The sequence below is a fragment of the Eutrema salsugineum genome, unplaced genomic scaffold (assembly GCF_000478725.1).
Source record: "Eutrema salsugineum unplaced genomic scaffold, Eutsalg1_0 scaffold_13, whole genome shotgun sequence".
Classification (NCBI taxonomy): domain Eukaryota; kingdom Viridiplantae; phylum Streptophyta; class Magnoliopsida; order Brassicales; family Brassicaceae; genus Eutrema; species Eutrema salsugineum.
Window position 1 is genome coordinate 2,025,369 of NW_006256885.1, and position 18,301 is coordinate 2,043,669.

The window sequence follows — 18,301 nt, forward strand, 5'->3', positions numbered from 1 at the left end:
CGGTTCACTCTTTCAAACTTCTTTCTCTCTTTCTTCTCCTTGGTCGCGCCTTTGAACCTCTCAAATTTTGATATAGCCAGGTGATTGTTGAAGATTTCATCTTCATACGCTTTCTTCTCCTTAGCTGTCATTCTCTCCAATCTATTCTTTTTCCTCTTCTCATATGATGTCCAAAATTCCTTGTTCAAAGTAGAGTACCGTTTGAAAAGAATCATGGGCTCACCGTTTGTTCTAAAATAATTGCTTAGCCGTGATGGTAAGAAGTTATAAAAATTAGAACGAATAGACTGGATTTTTATTTTCATTATTATGCATATTTTACAATGAGATACTTGAAAAATAATTTAAATTTATATATCATGAATTGCAAATATTACTTCATATTACATGAATATACCACTTTCTTTTTTTTTTTTTGGGGTCATAAGCCAAAAGCAGCTTTTCATGTTTACCATATACAACTGCATTTTTTAAATTAGCCAAAAAAACACGAAAATACTAATGATTGCAATAAATTTCAGAATGAAAGCGAGAGAAGAAAATGGTTTGGATTTTTAATCGTCTCACAATGACCTGATTTTACATAGAATTAAGAGAATTAATTACGGTAAAAAACAATAGGAAGATGAGAAACAAAACAAAACAAAACAAAAAGTGAGAATATAATACATAAAGACAAACGAAATTCTTTACACCACTACAGTTAGTGGTATATCAATCTAAAACTGAGTTAGAAACAAACAAAATGTTATATCTATACAAATGTCTAACAAGTAGTTTGCAAGTAGTGAACCGAGTTTGTATACGGTTCAAGAAATGAATATGCCTTGGAAGAAGGCACGGATGTCACCTTTACTGATGTCCAACTCCAGAAACTTGTCAACTGCATCCTGCGAGTTTCATTCAGTACTGTAAGAGTTTGGTAACGCCATGAGGGCAGAGGAGAGAAAGGGCAAGTTTCTGTAGATAGTGTGTTAGTGAGAGAGAGAGAGAGAGATAGAGAGAGAGAGAGCAAAAAGACCTTGAATGCTTGATCTTGAGACGATATGTTGTCAAGGTTTAGTTTATCGATGTTGTGGTTACTCTCAAAGGCATCCAACACGATGGCTGCTCTCTTCACGACTTCCTCCGGAACACCTTGCATCAAAGAGATAGTGATAAATTCCCTTTAGTGAAGTATAGATTAGAAAATAGATCCATCAACATTTCTCATCAACTGGTTAGAGCTAGAGATTTATATATTTTCGTATGGGATTTCGAAACGTACCAGCGAGTAGTGCACAATGCAGACCTGCGATAGATTGAATAGATCTGATGACATTTGGTGTATTCACATTAAGCTCATCTAGAGTACAATAATAGCGCAAAGGATGTGAAATGCTGCTTACCATAGCTCAGCAACGTTTGTCCCGGGATTAACCTGCAAGCAAAACCCATTTGCTGAATCATCAAATTAACTCCTAAGAATGCTGACAGTTTAGGTAGGAAGCTAGTCACTCGCTGAGACTTCATACCGATAAAGAAAAACGATTTCTTCCATGTTTGCAGATTCTGTCTCTGGCCTTAGAACGCTCATTGTATAGAATTTAATCTTCTCAGACTGAAGTAAATGAGGGGAAAAAGGGAGAATCACCCAATATGAAGCGAGGAATAGTCAAACATCGAAATATTTTTAAGCAATTTTCTCAGAGTACATACGACCGGCAAGCAGCTCTCGTTAAGAAGTTCAGTCAAGTGTGTGCATACTAGAACCTGAAAGCATGCAACAATAGTCCAAGTCATGAAACATGTTACTCGAGGTTTGTAAGAGAACGAACTTATAAGCTTTTATGGAAAGACAGTCAAGACAACGATATACCCTTGGTGGCTCATTACATGTAGCAAAGTGACTAATTGTCCCACCAAGCAAGCCAATACCATCTGTGCTTAAGTAGATTGTTTTAGTCAAGGCAATAATTTTTTCACTAACACGTGCCTTTAATGCAAAGCAGAGAACTGAGAAATTCGTTTAAAAACAAACCTTCTGTAAGAGTGCCTTTACCGAACTCATCTAAGAGACACAGAGATCTTGAAGTTGCCTGCCTGAAGAATGTAAGCCAATCAAAATTATTATGAACATGATCATAAGTCATTAACAATGCACATATTGGTTTCTTCCACAAGTGAATCTGGTTGATATCTGCAATCTTAGGTCCCATGAACTGTAGAATAATAGAGCTCGTGGACAGGAAGTCACTAACTGACAAAAGCGATTGAGACCGGCTCACAAGTGCCTATTAGTAGCTTGAAATAAAGCTAAAATAGAAACAGTTCAGAAATACCTTAGCATCATTCCTACTTGATGTAGATCTATCATAAATGTAGATTGCTCCGCGGTCATGAACTTGCTTCCCATTGCACAGAAGATCCTGTTATTGTACTACTGATCTTAGTAATGAAAAATATTCTTAAAAAGGCGATTCTAGAAGGATCAAAGAGTGCAGGACGTTTGACCTGTCAGTTAAACCAACAGTTGCTGCATCTGCTGGTACAAAGCTTCCAATATGGGATAAGAAAACAATTAAAGCCACCTAAGAAATAACAAGCCAGAAAGAATGCTCGACTTGAGTTGTCAATTCATGATGGTGAAACACACTTCTATTGGAAGAGGAGAAACATGACTTGAATAGTAAAGCCTACCTGCTTTACATATATGCTCTTTCCTGAGTAATTAGGACCGGTAATGATATGAATTCGACCTGCGGCAAGACAAGTTTGCAATCAGGTGATGAACATAGACAAGTTCACAGGTTAAGCACGCCCGTATAGTCAAAAAATGTAATCAACAATCAGCTCACTGTTATCATTGATTTCAGTGTCGTTAGGGATAAATGTATCCACCGCCATTTCCTGCAGAACATGCCTGCCCACCAGTATAAATACTTACGGATACAAGCTTTTGTAAGGAGTTTATGTATAAATGCAACAATAAGACATAACTGCAGCTAAAAAAGTCAAATTCACCTTCCATTTCGAATATCAAGCAATGATTCCATTGTCAGAACAGGCCTTACGTAGTTATTCTGATGGGCGACACAAGCCAACGATAAAATGCTAGAAAACCAGGAAGAATTAATAGTTATAAGTCATTATTCATTAGCAGCCAACTAGTAAACGTGTGAAAGTGTTATTTTTCTTTAAGAGGAGAGGCTAAAAATAAAATGGGATATTATTAGCTCTTGGAATATTGATTACCAATCAAGTTCTGCAACAAAGTTAACTGCCTTCAATAGGTGAGCCGAGAATATAAGTGTGTGTGATAGCAAGTCCCTAATAATTGCTCTCTCCATATCTGTTAGTAAAATTTTAAAAAATAACATACTACATCATCGTACTCAGCAAGGATGTGCCATGGACACTATTGACCAGCGTGAAGAACATACCTAAAATTTTATGATAGATATCTCCAAGAAGGTTGTCTAACTCTCTTGTCTTTGGAGTATGATAATAGAATCGCTGACTGTCTCCATCCAGATCAGAGAACTAATTACAAGAGAGATTTTTAGATTAAACATATGTTTCATACTGACATATATGCAAGCGTCCAAACTATGGGCTTCAATATTCTTAACACAAACACAATGTACCGCAAATTCAAATTCGGTAAGCCTGTTAAGTGCTGTTTCATCGAGTTTTTCTCCAAAAATGCACATGAGGTACCCTGCAGAACAGATAAATCAAAGGAAAAGTTATAATGCATTTGCAGAAAGGAACTAACTATTATCAAAGTGTGAATAAAGACGCATGGTCATGATTTGTTAAAGACACATCATAAATTGAAAGGGTATGCAGCAATCGAGAAGCATTAGACACCATAGTTGAACTGATAATTCCAGGACATAGTGGTTCCAAAAAAAAAATTGAATTTGTAAAAGTGTATCTCACTTTTGTTCTAATTCCTAAAAGGCAATTATGTTTAGAAAATCTTTCTAGCTAAAAGTATATAACAAGGCACTGCGTAGAGCTTATGTAAGAACAAAGATCGTGAAACTGCAGACCCACCAATTTGTTGAATATAGACGATACAAGGAGGGAGCTTTTCCTGATGTAGGTGAGAAAACTGTTCTAACTCCATTGATGAAACCTGTGAGAAATTAAAATCATTCAAAGAGACGTCCGATTATCCTCATTTATCAATTAAGAGAACTTATCACGTATAAAATAAACCTCCTGCAGAAACTCCGGCAACTCCTCGTATATTTGCCTCAGTTCATCCAACTGGCAAAATAAGAAATGATTTACTTGCAAGAAAAATTACATCAATTTGTATAACAACCTGAATGAAACGAACTTCAATATCAACCTCAGCACAGAATCCCTCTTTCACCAATGTTTGATAACCCTTCTCTTTGCTTCTAGTTACATCAATGACTCCAATTACCTGTGGAATTAAGTTCACTGTTACTGAGATTGTAGCCATGATTGTTTTACATATCCTACGGATCTCTCACTCAAAGGCCTGCTAAATTTGTTCAAACAGGTCTCCAACTTCTAAATATCTTTGAATTGAGACTTTTTAAAGAATAAACCTTCTTTTAGCCACTCAACGATGTTACATATGGATGGCCCCATCCTCCATTACTAAACAATAAAATCATTCCAGAAAGTTTCTTATTTTCCAAGGAAAGGAGAAGAGAGATGTTAAGACTTCCATTTGAAAGCATCAAGAGAGGACAGTATGGATTATAATGGAATGCAAGAGACGAAATGAAAAATCGACTGACCAGTTCATATACATAATCTAACTCTGTGCTGATACATAAGCCCGCCTGCAACATGGCAAGAGAACTTAGCAAACAACCACGCAATGGAATAAACAAGTGACAGAACAGCATTTGAAGCTTAATAATCTGTTTGACGATAACAAATATTAGTAACCTTCTCAATAATGTCTAAGTTGAAGCGTCTCATATGCTCTCGGAGACTTTCTGAGACTCCAACTTCAAATATCTTGTTCACGTGCAAGAGCGCACTTATACTCTAAACACACAATAAGATAGAAGGAAACAAATGAAGAGAGTGCTGAGAGCGTAGAGAAGGAAAGAATTTAAGAGAGGGAAAAAAGACCATATGAATGATGGTCGTTTCGTGAAACAAGAGAATTTACCTTCATAAAAGCCGTCCAATCATTACTGGTACAAAGGGACGTCGGGGAGTTGAATTTCTTGTTTTGACAAAAGAATGTGATATTCAGCAAAAACAAATGTGTACCAAAAAAATAGAATCTACAGAATTGGCATTCAAGAACATATATGGCATGCAATATATCCACATTCCCTGCCCGGGCAGAAAATACTCTGATAACACTGTTTCTGCCAAAAGATTAACAATTAACATATACAAATATTCTATGTACCATTGGTTTCTAATTCAGAATCTGCTTCACAGGCTCTTATGACTAAAGGAAATAGGCATGCTACCACGACAATATATGATATATAGAATACTGGTACGTCATACCTTAAGCAAATGAGAAATGTCCTTCACAGATTTCAGTGTCTCCCTCAAAGATGTCATCAGCTCTACCGAAGAAATGAAAAAGGAAATCTTATACAGTCAAAAGAAACTTAATAAGTGCCCAAACTAGTTTTTTCTATGAAGTTAGTTTTTTTTTTTTTAATTCTGATAAGGCTTCAGAAAGCAGACTTGAAGTTTAGTGTATTGGTTTCTCTTCTTGCTTGTTGATTGCTAACTCCTATTCTACTTGACATAAGGCAAAGCTCTTTACAAGATATCAGGAAGGAAAAAGGATACAGCATTGAGACGGCGGTCTAAAACTTCAAGATCTAGGATCGGCCTCATAAACCAGCTTCTGAAATAAAGAGAATAAAACCAATGCCTTAAGACGACATCAGTTGCTGCAGGACAGTTTGTATTATATACCTATCATTCAAATGTATTACCTTAAAAGGCGTCTACCCATTGGCGTGGCACACTGAAATAGGCCAGGCAATTTTAATCATATATCCAAGCAGCATCAACCAGAATGAGTCAATGCAAGAAAAGCAAACCTTATTCATCATCCCAAACACCGAAAACCTTTATTTTATAAAATCAGTAAAAAATCATAAGTCAAAGCAGAAAAAAATAAAGCTATAAAGTACCACAGTTGAACAACGCCATTTAGCCATTTACCCTTCTTTAGCCCGGCCAATGCCCATATGGCTTGGATGTTTATCTGATTGAAATATCTGCAGTGCCTCGTGAGCAGCCGCATCAAGTTTAAGAAATTTGTTCCTATTGAAAATTTTGTAAAGGATTTGCAGGCAGCGTATTTATCATCACAAAAATCCAGGAAACTTTTTTGAATCAAGACAAAAGAAATAGAACAGAAATATTGGAGGATACAATGGTACTTCCATGACTGAATCAATTGCAATCGACGCAGTCCCAGATTCATTTTGTTCCAGGGTTTCTACAATTCGTTCACTTTCTAATATAGCAAGAAGACCCCCACTAACACGAACTTGGACTTCACTGCCTACATCCATCATCGAACTCAGCTGCAATTTACAAGAAAATGAAGAAATTAGTTGGAAGACCAACATCCACTTTTGTCTTGCTTTATACAGAGATGTATTAATCACCACAGCTAGTTAACTAAGATGTCAAATTCAATCATAGTGACATTACGTTTAAGATTCCAACTGCAGACTATAGTAACCAAATGAGGACGTTATAAAGTGGGAAATTGAAGAGAATCCATAGTTAAAAGATTAACAAGTCCGCTGCTGAAACTTACATAACAAATCCTTTCTTTGATGTTCAACCCTTCATCCATTCCTGTTACTCGAAGATATACCAGCCTACACACAATATTGGGGTAATATCAGAGTAAAACCACACAAATAAGGAGAAAAACTGAGTTGATTAATACTTTCTGCACCTGTGCCACGCTTGCTCGTAGCTGAATGTTGAGCTCTTTACCGGGCGCACCATGGTTTTCTCGTCAGTTCCATCTGCAGAGAAGATTATGAAAGACGATAAGCTTAAGAGATCAAAAATCACAGAAAAAACCATAAACGTAAGGGACCAAAATGACAGCAAAAACCATAAACTTAAGGGATCATAATCACAGCAAAATAGATAGCGCCATACCACTCTGCTGCAGAGCAGATACAAAGGACTCTTCACTTTTGGTGCTTGTGAAGATGACCAATGGCTTTGCTTGATATTTGACTGAAAACATATAACCAACACAAAACAAATAACTCATGAGGTAGGGCCAGTGTAGCAAAACAGAAATGCAGCAAAGCAGCCGTAAATCAAGAACCTGCTTTACCAAACTTCATTACAAGTGTGGTAGGCAACAATATGTAAAGACTCTATTTCATTTCATAATGATGAAAACTTATACCCATATTGATCAAGGCAAAATCTGAGCAGTCTTCCTCCCAAACTTCAAGCACATGAAGCTGGCGTACACTGCAGTCGTAGTAAGCAACTCCAACTCTGGAAAAAAAAAGATTTCGTAAGCTAGAAACTGATCCTAACTAAAATTGCATAAAAGAGAAGGATATGAGTTTGTCCATCTAAAATACATAAGCGTTCGCTCATATCCGCTTTTTTCCACATGTAATTAAGAAATTTCTTAAGTCTCTTCTATGCACAAATTTCATCTAAAACAAAACGAGGTTGAAGTCAATTACTAACCGGCGACCGTGCTGAATGCAAGCCATGTAAACCTGCATTGAATCGAAACAAATCGGTATCAACACATTGAAATATGCAAGAGCCCATGAAATTAGTGTTACTGCGATCATCTCGACGCAACAATTAGATCTCTGATTAGATCTGATCTAGGTGAAAACAGGAAAAACTAGGGTTTATCAATCGATGTAGATCGATATAAATCGATTACCAAAACAGATCAGAAGCTATGAACTGTCGAAAAGGTAAATTAGGGAAGCTGAGATATCAAACTTTTCGTACTTGGATTACAAATTTCTCAGGAGACGAACAGCAAAATCAGAAGACGCCGAAAAATTTCAGAGAGAAGGCAGAAATTGGAATCGAAGATACCTGTGATTCGGTTTCAGTGTCGTCCATTTCCTCCATTTTCGCAGATTTGAACGAGAGAGAAAGAGAGATACGAAAGTGTAGAGACGTTGTGAAGCGGAAAAGAGAAATGGGCGCGAAAACGGAATCCAAATCTTAAAATATCCGCGTCCTGCCAAATATCCGCGTTTTAATGGAAACAATAAAGTGAATAAAACATACGAAATTATCACTTAAAAATCTTCAAATTCTGTTTTTTTTTAACGAAAACTATATGGAAGACAGAGCTTTCTTCTTCTTTTTTTAACAAAAAAATTACGGATCTAAGATTTACTTTAGTTCTCTCTGCGAGTATGAAAATCAAATCTTATACGGAAAAAGATGTTCTGAATCACCAGGCGAGGAGGCCATTGTAAATATTGTCTAATGTCGTCATGTGTAACCACGTTAAAATGATATCTTCTTCAAACTTTTTTGTTTTTTTTTTTAATAACAAAACATCATACTTTAAATCGTATCTAGATCATGTTTGAATTTAAGGAGGAGGCTAATGTCATATATATACTATATAACTATTGGGACCATAGAACTTTGACAACTATTATATTATTAGACGTTAAATTATGGATGAGAAAGTAGATTAATTAAGAAGGAAGCATTTAATCCAAGAAGAGCACCAAATTTTGAAAACTTATTAATTAAGAAGAAAGCATTTAAGTCGGAGTAGCATATTATTCTCTTTCATCTATAAAGCACACATGATCAGTACGTAGTACACGTACTGTGAATGAATTGTTCACAATTTCTAAAACAAGATTGATTTATGCGATGTGCCAGTGCGAGGCAGATGCCAATTAAAACTTTGTCCAAGTTAAGAAATGAAATGAATATATTCTCGTGACGATTTTGATTTTATATTTTAATATCCCCTTTCTAATGTAATGTGTAAAGTTTTTGTTTATATATCCTGAATTACATATATATATATATAGTATTAAACTCGGATCCATGATAACAAGACGTAGCAAGCATGTTAACAAGACATTCAATAACTACGGACATAAGAATAATGTTAAAACTTGGATCGTATCATATAGCTAAATTTAAATGTGAAAGGCAAGAACATGAGTACCATTAGTATTAACACAGAATAAAGAAGGGGTCTACTAGACTACTACATGTGGGTGAGTGACTAGTTAGTCAACATTTGGTAGTTAGGGATTGCATTAAATTTGCCAACACGAATTAGATGGGCAGATGAATTAATGATAATTTTCACTCAAAACTTTACTACTCTCTCTTTTTATTAAATTTTCAATTCTTCATCTCATGCTACATGATCTATATAAACATCTATCTTAGGCATAGAGTTCCTCATCATCACAAAAACAAAACACAAAGATCGACATGGCTTCCAAGTCAATGCTTCTTGTTGCCTTACTTGTCGGCTCTCTAGCTTTCACTTCATTTGCTAGTGTCGCTAATAGGAAGCTTAAGAATGGTCTTGAGGATCAAAAGACTTTCTTCCACCATCCAGGCGGTGGTCTTGGTGGAGGCGGTGGCTTTGGAGGAGGAGGCGGTCTTGGCGGAGGAGCTGGTGGCGGTTTAGGCGGAGGAGCTGGAGGCGGCGGCGGTTTAGGAGGAGGAGCTGGAGGCGGCGGCGGTTTAGGCGGAGGAGCTGGTGGTGGAGCTGGAGGAGGATTGGGTGGAGGAGCTGGAGGTGGTGCTGGAGGCGGTGGTGGGCTTGGTGGAGGCGGTGGTGCCGGTGGAGGATTTGGCGGTGGTGCTGGTGGAGGTGCTGGTGGTGGGTTTGGAGGCGGTGCTGGTGCTGGAGGTGGACTTGGAGGAGGAGCTGGAGGTGGGGCCGGTGGTGGTGGTGGATTTGGAGGAGGAGCAGGTGGTGGTGCCGGTGGTGGATTCGGAGGTGGAGCCGGTGCTGGTGGTGGTTTCGGCGGTGGACTTCCTTGATGAGAGCTATAAGTTTTAACGTTAAAGCATGGAATGCAATGCATGGCAATACCAAAGTATTATGAAAAAAACATTAATAGATAAAATTTCACCTAAAGTTATTCATTCCATGATTTTGTGTTATTATGTTCTTGTTATCGGGTTTTGAAGCAATAAACGAATTAGTGTTTAAAATAGTATTCGACCTATAATAGCCATATATCCTTCTTCAATGTTTTTTGACCTTTTATTTCAATTGATATTAGTAAACGCAAACAAAGTGAACCCTTAAAAAAAACAATTCTATGTAAACTTAAACGACATAACGACGATGCAAGACAATACGTAATAAAAGCCTTTTGTTTTCCCGAAAGCATGCATAGATAAAAATGTGTGAGCTAATGTCTAAGCATCCTATTTGACGCAAATAAATTAAATCATATGGATTTATAGATGAAGTTGAAATGTACCTGACTACCAGTCTACACTAGAGGGAAAATGCAACTTACTTAATGAGATACTTATATCGTACAACCAATTTACCAACAAAGAAATGGAATTAGAACAAAATAAAGTAGTACTCTTAAATATCAGAAAATGAAGAACATTTAATTAGCAACAACTCCTGTCCTTTCAATACCAGTGCATTTTAGATTTTAGATTTATATATATATATATATATATATATACTTTTGAAACCGGAATGAAAAACGGTTATTTATATATTTTTTTTTGTATTGTATTGTTTACCTGACGTAAGCAATTGTTTTACCATGCAATATCACATCCAATGTATTTTTTTGTTGTTGAAAATATGTTAAATTAGATTCAGAACAAGACTGTTTTCTTTACATGTACGTTCCTATGGGAAAGAAATGTAAAGAAATATTATTACAGACTTATACGAGGGTGGATAAATTTTTCTCTTTAGCCTTGTATAATCATCCAATGTATTTTTTTTAACTACCTTAATATATTAATCATGGTTGAATAACAAATAACTCCGATGCATACTTTTAAAACTCTTCTTTTTATTAACTAGAGCAGCATTCACGTGCTGAAATCCGAACTAATCATCCGAGTACTAAAAAGGTCAATATTTTTCTTGCTACTATAAGTGTAACGGATGATAAAAGATGATTAAAATCGCAATGGAAAAATACAAATTCTACCAAAGAAAATCATTTAAAGTAAATCTTTCAACTAAAACCAGCACCACTTAAGTTTTATATAAAACATATTTATGCTTATTCAGTTCTTTGATTATTACACATGGGCCCAAAATAGAAGGTATGCGGAACTTTAAAGTCTAAACACATAACTATGTACTTTAAATTTTGTTTAATTCATAGCAACGTGCCAACGTCTAATAGGTAACTGATAAACACTTTTGATTTATCTTGTAATATATATCGCCAAACAACCTTACAAAAAAAGTAAATCGTTGCTGATATATGTGCAAATTATGCATATTTAACTATGGCCAGACAAGACTGAACTGATTGATAAGTGAGACCATATATTAATTTAAATGAATTGGATACCAAATAAAAAGAAATATAAATATTTACAAAGTTAATTATCGGGTAATGTCGGCTTGAATTTCTTCGAGCGAACGGCCTCGAGTCTCTGGTACCATTTTCATGACAAATAGGATGCCCAACCCCGATATTATTGAATATATGAAAAATACACCTGTAAATTTAAATACAAAAAATTTATGAACTAGATCAACAATTACTATAAATTTACTTATTTAATTGTTGCAAAAAAAAGTTATACTTAGTGAATATTTTCAAAAACAACGAAGTAGATTACCGGAAGAGCTCCATTGAAAGAGGAAGTTGAATGTGTAAGACACAAACCAATTGCAGGTCCAGCTCGTTAGATTGCATAGCGTTCCTGCTGATCCCTTTACATTTATCGGTGTCATCTAATTTTCCCACATAAGTAAAATAAATATATACATTAAAAAACGACTGGTCAGTTTTATATAGAGAACTTAAGTAGACTAGATGAAATTTTACTAAAAACGACGGGTTAGTTTAATGTTCCCAAGTATCCTAAATTCGCGTGGTTTTAACATATAAGTATTGTGTGTATATTGCATACACCACATACCAAAAATGAACATTTATCATTGGCGTGAATATGTCGATCTTTAGAGTTTTCTTGTTTTTTCTCTATGTATTTACGTTTTTCTTATTCAATCATTTATCAACTTCTTATGTTTTTTTTATGTTGAAAGTAATTATGGCTGTGATTGGTAACCTGCGGATCAAGAAAAATCTACAAATGAAAAATAAAATGCAAAAACGCAGTATGCATTTTTCTTAACAAAAATATAAAAGAAAATCCATTAAACAAAAAAGTGAGTTTTAAGTCGCTTATTTTATTGTACAGGTTTTTTTTCGTTATTCCGCAATTATGTATTCTACAAAACTGTTACCAATCAAAGCCTATCTGTTTATAAAGTTATGTGTAAAAAATAAAGTTTTATATTATTAGTAATTATTTGCTTACTGATGCTTTATAATTTAATTATTTTAAAAAATATATAAATAAATAATAAGTAAGCTCAAAAATATTTTAAGATTCTACTATTTTCATAGCACACTCTTTCGTTATTCATCTAACGTATCATCATCTATGTTACGGTCATACTGAAGATAAACGATTACCTCGGAGACCATGACCCATGGAATACCTCCTATTCCCATTGTGATCGAAATGAAGAAAACCTGTAATTATAGAGTCGACAAGTAAAAATATAGTAATACTTGGTAAAATTATCTTAAGAAAAAGAAAGGTTACAAAAGGATATATGCATATGATTATGTAGTTTACAAAAAGAAATCATGTAATGAGGACTTTTAATTTTTTGGACTGATGAAACTATATATGATGTAGAGTTGTAGACATACCAACACTCCAATTAATGCTGAAACTGGAGTGTAATTGTGGAGTAAAGCATAGCTCTGCAAATGAGTTTTGATTGCTTTAATTATATTGAAAAAAAACAAAAACAAAAACAAAAGCAAGCGAAATTTACATTAATTAACCATTTATCATTTTATTTCACTAAATTCATTTTCAAATTAAGAACCTGAAACAAAAACGATAGTCCGGTGATTAATGATCCCAAACACATCATGACAGTCGCAACCTGCAAATAAGCGATGCACATAAACAAAACGACGTTAACTTCTGATTTATCCACTAAATATTTTATAGTTTCATTGATTAAATGGAGTTAAAATGAGATATAACCGTTAAAAGGGATCTCCTCCCATATTTATCCACAATTAATAATCCTAAGACGCTCGTCACGGACTGCACCGCGCTCGCTACCGTTACTCCTATGTTGTTAGGAAACCCTGTGAAACAATTAATTTAATTGTATATTAAGATCGATATTTTAAAATTTATCTTACTTCTTACCAAATGTTTCCTGTTCAACAAGAGAGTTAAAATCATAGAACATATACCAGATTTATGAAAAATCGAGCTCATGTAAAATGTATAGCCACTGAGACCTCCGAGTTGTTGCAGTACTAACAATCCAATTCCCACCTAAAATAATACAGAAAATTCAGTAATGCGTTTCTGTTCAGAATTTTAAATCCTCAATCGAATTCTTACACTAATGACACGAGAGTATCGTGGTTTGAAGAGCTCAAAAAAACTATCTTCTTTGAATTCTTGTTGGAGACTTTCCATATATATCTGAAAAACATACTCGATTTCTTTAAGTTTGATAATTATCAAATTAAATGATTTCAGTCAGTCAAGTCGCAGGAAAAACTTCGGTCTCTTAAACATTTTTGTTACTTTGATTTCTGCAGCCTCTTTGGTGATATCAGTGTTGTTTCCTCGTAGACTTTGGAGTGCAGCTACCGATTCTTTTACCCGACCATTTCTAGACTATAAATTGCACCAAAATGGTAAAGTTGTCTGATTTATTTGCAATTGTTTTTTTAATATGGCCATAGTTAACCAATAGCTACAAGACGAATTAATTACCAGCCACCTTGGAGACTCCGGGATAAAGAATAAACCGATGAATTCTAAAACACAAGGAACCGTACCTGCACAATTACAAAAGAAAGAAAAAATAAATATATAGTTATTTGTATCAGCCTGGTTTAATTATACTTAAATATATTATATCATTTTTTTGTAATCAAAGTCTTTTGTTACTTATGAGAGCTAATTTCTGCCATGACATGACTGATCCAACGATGAATGTGACGGAGACGCTAGAACACATCACCAACTGTCATTTGTCAAACAAAACAAACTATACGAGTTAAAAAAACAAATTAACAAAAAACAGTCATTTTTTTCGTTGCTTTGAGAATAGTCGTTCTTGCTGTATATTACCGCGTTAACCGCAGTGAACGCGCCCCTGACTTGTTTGGGTGCGATTTCTACAATGTAGACAGGTACCTATAGATTAAAATTATAAAATTGTAAATATCTTAGTCGTTGCTTGGAGTGAAAGTCACTAACCCTAATTATAGTATATTAAATTACGTACCACGTAACAAGATAAGCCAGCTGCAACGCCTAGAAAAAGTCTTCCGATGTCAAGGGACCAAGTCGCCTACACATATATTAGAAACAGCAAACAATTAATTAACTATTACGTCTAATCTTTTGATTAAAATGTTTATTTTGTCTAATAGTAGTCGTAAAAGACTAAACCGGATCGACTTGTCTTGGTATGTTTGAAACAGTCATCTGGTTAAAGTAATACCATATGAGACAAACAAAGAAACAAAATATTGATCTTTATGAACCTGAGAGAAGGCGATCATAAGCCAGCCGGCCATGCAAAAAGAGTTTGAAACCCACAAAGCCTGCGCATCAAATCATTCATGAAAACGCTATTTATTTTTCATGGAATATATATGTAAACAAAAGCGTAATGGAATTGTAATTTTAGTCAAGAGGATAAATTAGTTTACAAAAGACAAACAAAAGTGCTTACGCCTCTCCGACCAAAAAGATCGGCGAGTCTTCCGGACATCGCGGCTCCCACAAGTCCCCCAATTGTTAGTACGGATCCAAAGAATGAGAACTGCATCCACGATTCATGTAAGGAACAAATATTTTCTTTAGACATATGTAAGGAACAATTAATAGTAAATAATTTCATTTCTTTTCTTCTTTTAATCAAAACAATACAGTATATCCCTTTGCTTCTATAAAATAAAACACATTTTAAAAAATAGTTATCTTAATCCATATTTAATTTAAAAAATGATAACCTAACCAAACTTTATTACTATGACTATGAGTCTATGACATAGATTTAAGTAGGAAATACAAACTGCAATCACCACGAACGGATGATCTAGAGAGTATTAACGTAAAATCATTAGACAATGTGTAAAAGTTAGAAGGATTATCTAGAAAGGGTGTGATTTCTTATATTGTTTTATTGAATGTTTCATGTTGAGTAGAGAATGAATACCAGTATTTTTTTCTTTTCTATTTGAATTCTATTACCAAATGTTTATTACATTTTATTCATATATATATGTTCATTTATTTGATCATAGTTTCTCTTCTGTATTAATATAACAAATGATTAAAAGATTGGACTAAATATCATATCAGCAATTTAAATAACAAAATATATCATATCAACAAACCGGAAATAAAACTAATAATTCAACGCTGACCTCGGCTAAAGAGAGGTTTAGCCCTGCCATAATCCCGGTTTGAGCTGGTGACGTAAAGCCGGCCTGCACAAAAATAAAATAAAACCAAAATACAAATTCATGTGGATATTAATCATCAAAAATGTCGCTTTTCGTGACAGTATGATAAAATCATTCTCTTGACTTGAACCTTTCAAGAGAAACAAAAACAGAAAAAGCATGGCTATCCTCCGTATGATCAACAATTTTCCAAAAAATTAATGAATGATAATTTAATATCTGAGCTACTTAGCATTCATAAGTCACCAACGTACTCTCACGCTGAGCAAAAAAAAAAAAAAAAAAAATCTCAAGAAAGAATAGTAGTATTATGTTGCTAATTTTCTTCTACATTTTTTTTGTTTGAAAACGAAAATTATTCTTTCCAATAACTAATTATAGTCATGTAACAAGAAAAGTTTCAAATTTCCTGATACAAAATTTAGGTATCTCATATATTTATATATTACCGTTTGTGTCTTTTCATCAAAACGTTACTATATTTAAAATTATAAAAATTGTGTACACTACACAAAATAACAAATTAAGTTGTAACATATAATTTGTGTTTATAATTTACGTTAATTTTTTTTTCCTACTTTGTTGAGCATTCTAGCTGTGTTTAACCTAAAAAGAAAAAAAAAAGAACAAAAGAAGGGAAGATGGAGAAATTACGGCAGTGCCATAAGAGAAGGTGCCGCAGAGAGCAGTGAAGGTTGTGAAGAGTAAAATTAAAGTAACGGGACCGTCACCGTCGTCGACGATATTCAAAAGATTTCCTTTACCGGATTCAATGTCTTTATTGATCCTGATTTTCTGAAGCAGTGGTTCTTCTTCCATGGCTGATCAGTGAGAGAGAGATAGAAGAAAAGAGAAATTAAGAAGCGAGAGATTGAGTTTCGTTGGGCTAATTCCATTAAATGAAAACAACAAAGTATGACGTGCAAGTCTCAACAAAAAGAAAACCTTTAATAATTTTTTTAGTCATTTGAACCATTCTTATAAAGCCAACTTGCCAGGTTTTAGAATTACTGAATTAGTATGCAAATATATATGTTACTCTTAAAAATTGGAGTATGAGATTAATGTTGAAGAAGTTTAAAGGTTTTACAAGAAACTAATTTTTTTTCAAAGATTCTCCTAAAAATAGGGAGATAGAAGCTAAATAATTTATTGAAGGCTTTAAAACTCAGAGTCAAAATTCGATTTTAGTTAAACTGTTTTTTTTTTCAAATTATATTATTCATTAAATCTTCCTCCGCCTCTTACATGATATATGATATGAATGCCTTTTCTTTTCTTTTTTGATTTTAATGTTAATTATAATTGCCTTTTCTTTGAGAAAATATTTTTTTACATAAGCACATGAGGAACCCGTCTAACATCTTTTAAATCGAAATCTCAATCCCAATCCCAAGCCAAGTTTTCTCAGCCGAAGGGAACGGACGGTCAAAAACAGTAACATAAACGTATATAAAAAATGGAACCGAGTGACGTTGGTGGTCTAGTGGTTATTTATATGTTTGCGTATTGACAATTCCTCAAATTTTTTCGACCAAAAAAAATTCCTCAAATTGGTTTTTGTTTTTGGCCATTGCAAATCTCTATAGTGGTTTCAAACTTTAAAAATGACTCATTTTGGATTCTCCCAGTGAAAAGTAATAAAATAAAAGAAAATGAACCCACATCAATAACGTGTTTTCTTAAAAAACATTTATGGTCTACAACTACATGACTTATGACTACATGAAATAGTAAATGATTGTTATCTCATTCATAATACCTACTAATTGACTTCATTAGAATTTGGATTCAACCAATTGCGTAGGGTTAGTGGAAGAGTAATGCAATCTGCATGCTTTTGTCGGATTCTTTTTTACAAGAAAAAAATTAAGACAATTTGGGAGTCACGACTAAAATGGTTGGAAATCTTGCAAGACACCCTACGTTCCCATATAATTATGACTGGAAACTAAATTTTCCTTGATGCTAGTTTTGAAAAATAACATCAGAAATGTGTTATTTTATATAATTTGTCTAGCTAGTGACAATGGAATCTACAATTAAACTATATTTGCAATTCTAATTGAAAATGATAAATATGATATAAGTTCCTTTTTCATAAAAAAAATTTCATTTAACAAAGTCTTAGAGATCATAATTTATACGTGGACTCCACCCAAAATTCATATTATCTGTATCATTACAATTATATTATATATTTTCAATCATTTTTGTTTATCTAGAGAGTATACAATTTTCTCCAAGCAAAAATAAACTTATAATATCACAACCAACTGAGTATTTGATTGGTTCGTACTTTGATTATTTTTGATCGTGTATAGTATGACTGGTAAACAATCATGCACATAGATACCATAAGATTCATGAACAGCACGAATATGACCGGATCAACATTATAGACAAATAAAATGTCATTATCATGTTATCTATTAATGGAATACATATGCAGCCACTGTTTGAATGTTCAAATAGAATTTTAATATATAGCTTGCAAATCATTGGTATAGATAAAATTTCGGGCTTGTTTGACCAAAAAAAAAAAAAGATAAAATTTCGTATCCCGACTCAAATCTTACAGTATTCAG

At 34.0% G+C, this 18,301-nt stretch overlaps 3 protein-coding genes across 3 annotated transcripts; 1 reads left to right on the top strand and 2 right to left on the bottom strand.

Annotated features, from left to right (window-relative positions):
- Positions 1–768: 768 nt before the first annotated feature.
- Positions 769–8,097, bottom strand: LOC18023981 (DNA mismatch repair protein MSH5). Its single transcript, XM_006406315.2, has 34 exons — positions 8,062–8,097; positions 7,693–7,724; positions 7,397–7,491; positions 7,138–7,218; positions 6,926–6,998; positions 6,782–6,845; positions 6,388–6,542; positions 6,175–6,276; positions 6,051–6,078; positions 5,943–5,974; positions 5,794–5,851; positions 5,500–5,586; positions 5,147–5,203; positions 4,918–5,019; positions 4,764–4,808; positions 4,343–4,420; positions 4,207–4,257; positions 4,042–4,123; positions 3,627–3,700; positions 3,423–3,522; positions 3,235–3,331; positions 3,004–3,093; positions 2,838–2,902; positions 2,680–2,738; positions 2,494–2,570; positions 2,322–2,408; positions 2,021–2,082; positions 1,859–1,920; positions 1,699–1,752; positions 1,515–1,600; positions 1,389–1,420; positions 1,268–1,291; positions 1,022–1,137; positions 769–890 (listed from the first exon to the last, which is right to left on the bottom strand). The coding sequence occupies exons 1-34, from the start codon at positions 8,095–8,097 to the stop codon at positions 810–812; spliced, it is 2,424 nt and encodes an 807-aa protein (XP_006406378.1). The 3' UTR covers positions 769–809.
- A 1,287-nt stretch (positions 8,098–9,384) lies between these two features.
- Positions 9,385–10,181, top strand: LOC112088977 (glycine-rich protein 5). Its single transcript, XM_024159616.1, has one exon. The coding sequence runs from the start codon at positions 9,445–9,447 to the stop codon at positions 10,003–10,005; it is 561 nt and encodes a 186-aa protein (XP_024015384.1). The 5' UTR covers positions 9,385–9,444; the 3' UTR covers positions 10,006–10,181.
- A 1,184-nt stretch (positions 10,182–11,365) lies between these two features.
- Positions 11,366–16,558, bottom strand: LOC18023982 (putative sugar transporter ERD6-like 13). Its single transcript, XM_006406316.2, has 17 exons — positions 16,368–16,558; positions 15,675–15,737; positions 14,978–15,067; positions 14,787–14,846; positions 14,525–14,590; positions 14,368–14,433; positions 14,185–14,260; positions 14,008–14,072; positions 13,816–13,908; positions 13,627–13,710; positions 13,473–13,557; positions 13,255–13,361; positions 13,091–13,150; positions 12,909–12,962; positions 12,666–12,725; positions 11,803–11,917; positions 11,366–11,679 (listed from the first exon to the last, which is right to left on the bottom strand). The coding sequence occupies exons 1-17, from the start codon at positions 16,530–16,532 to the stop codon at positions 11,564–11,566; spliced, it is 1,425 nt and encodes a 474-aa protein (XP_006406379.1). The 5' UTR covers positions 16,533–16,558; the 3' UTR covers positions 11,366–11,563.
- Between the last annotated feature and the right edge of the window lie 1,743 nt (positions 16,559–18,301).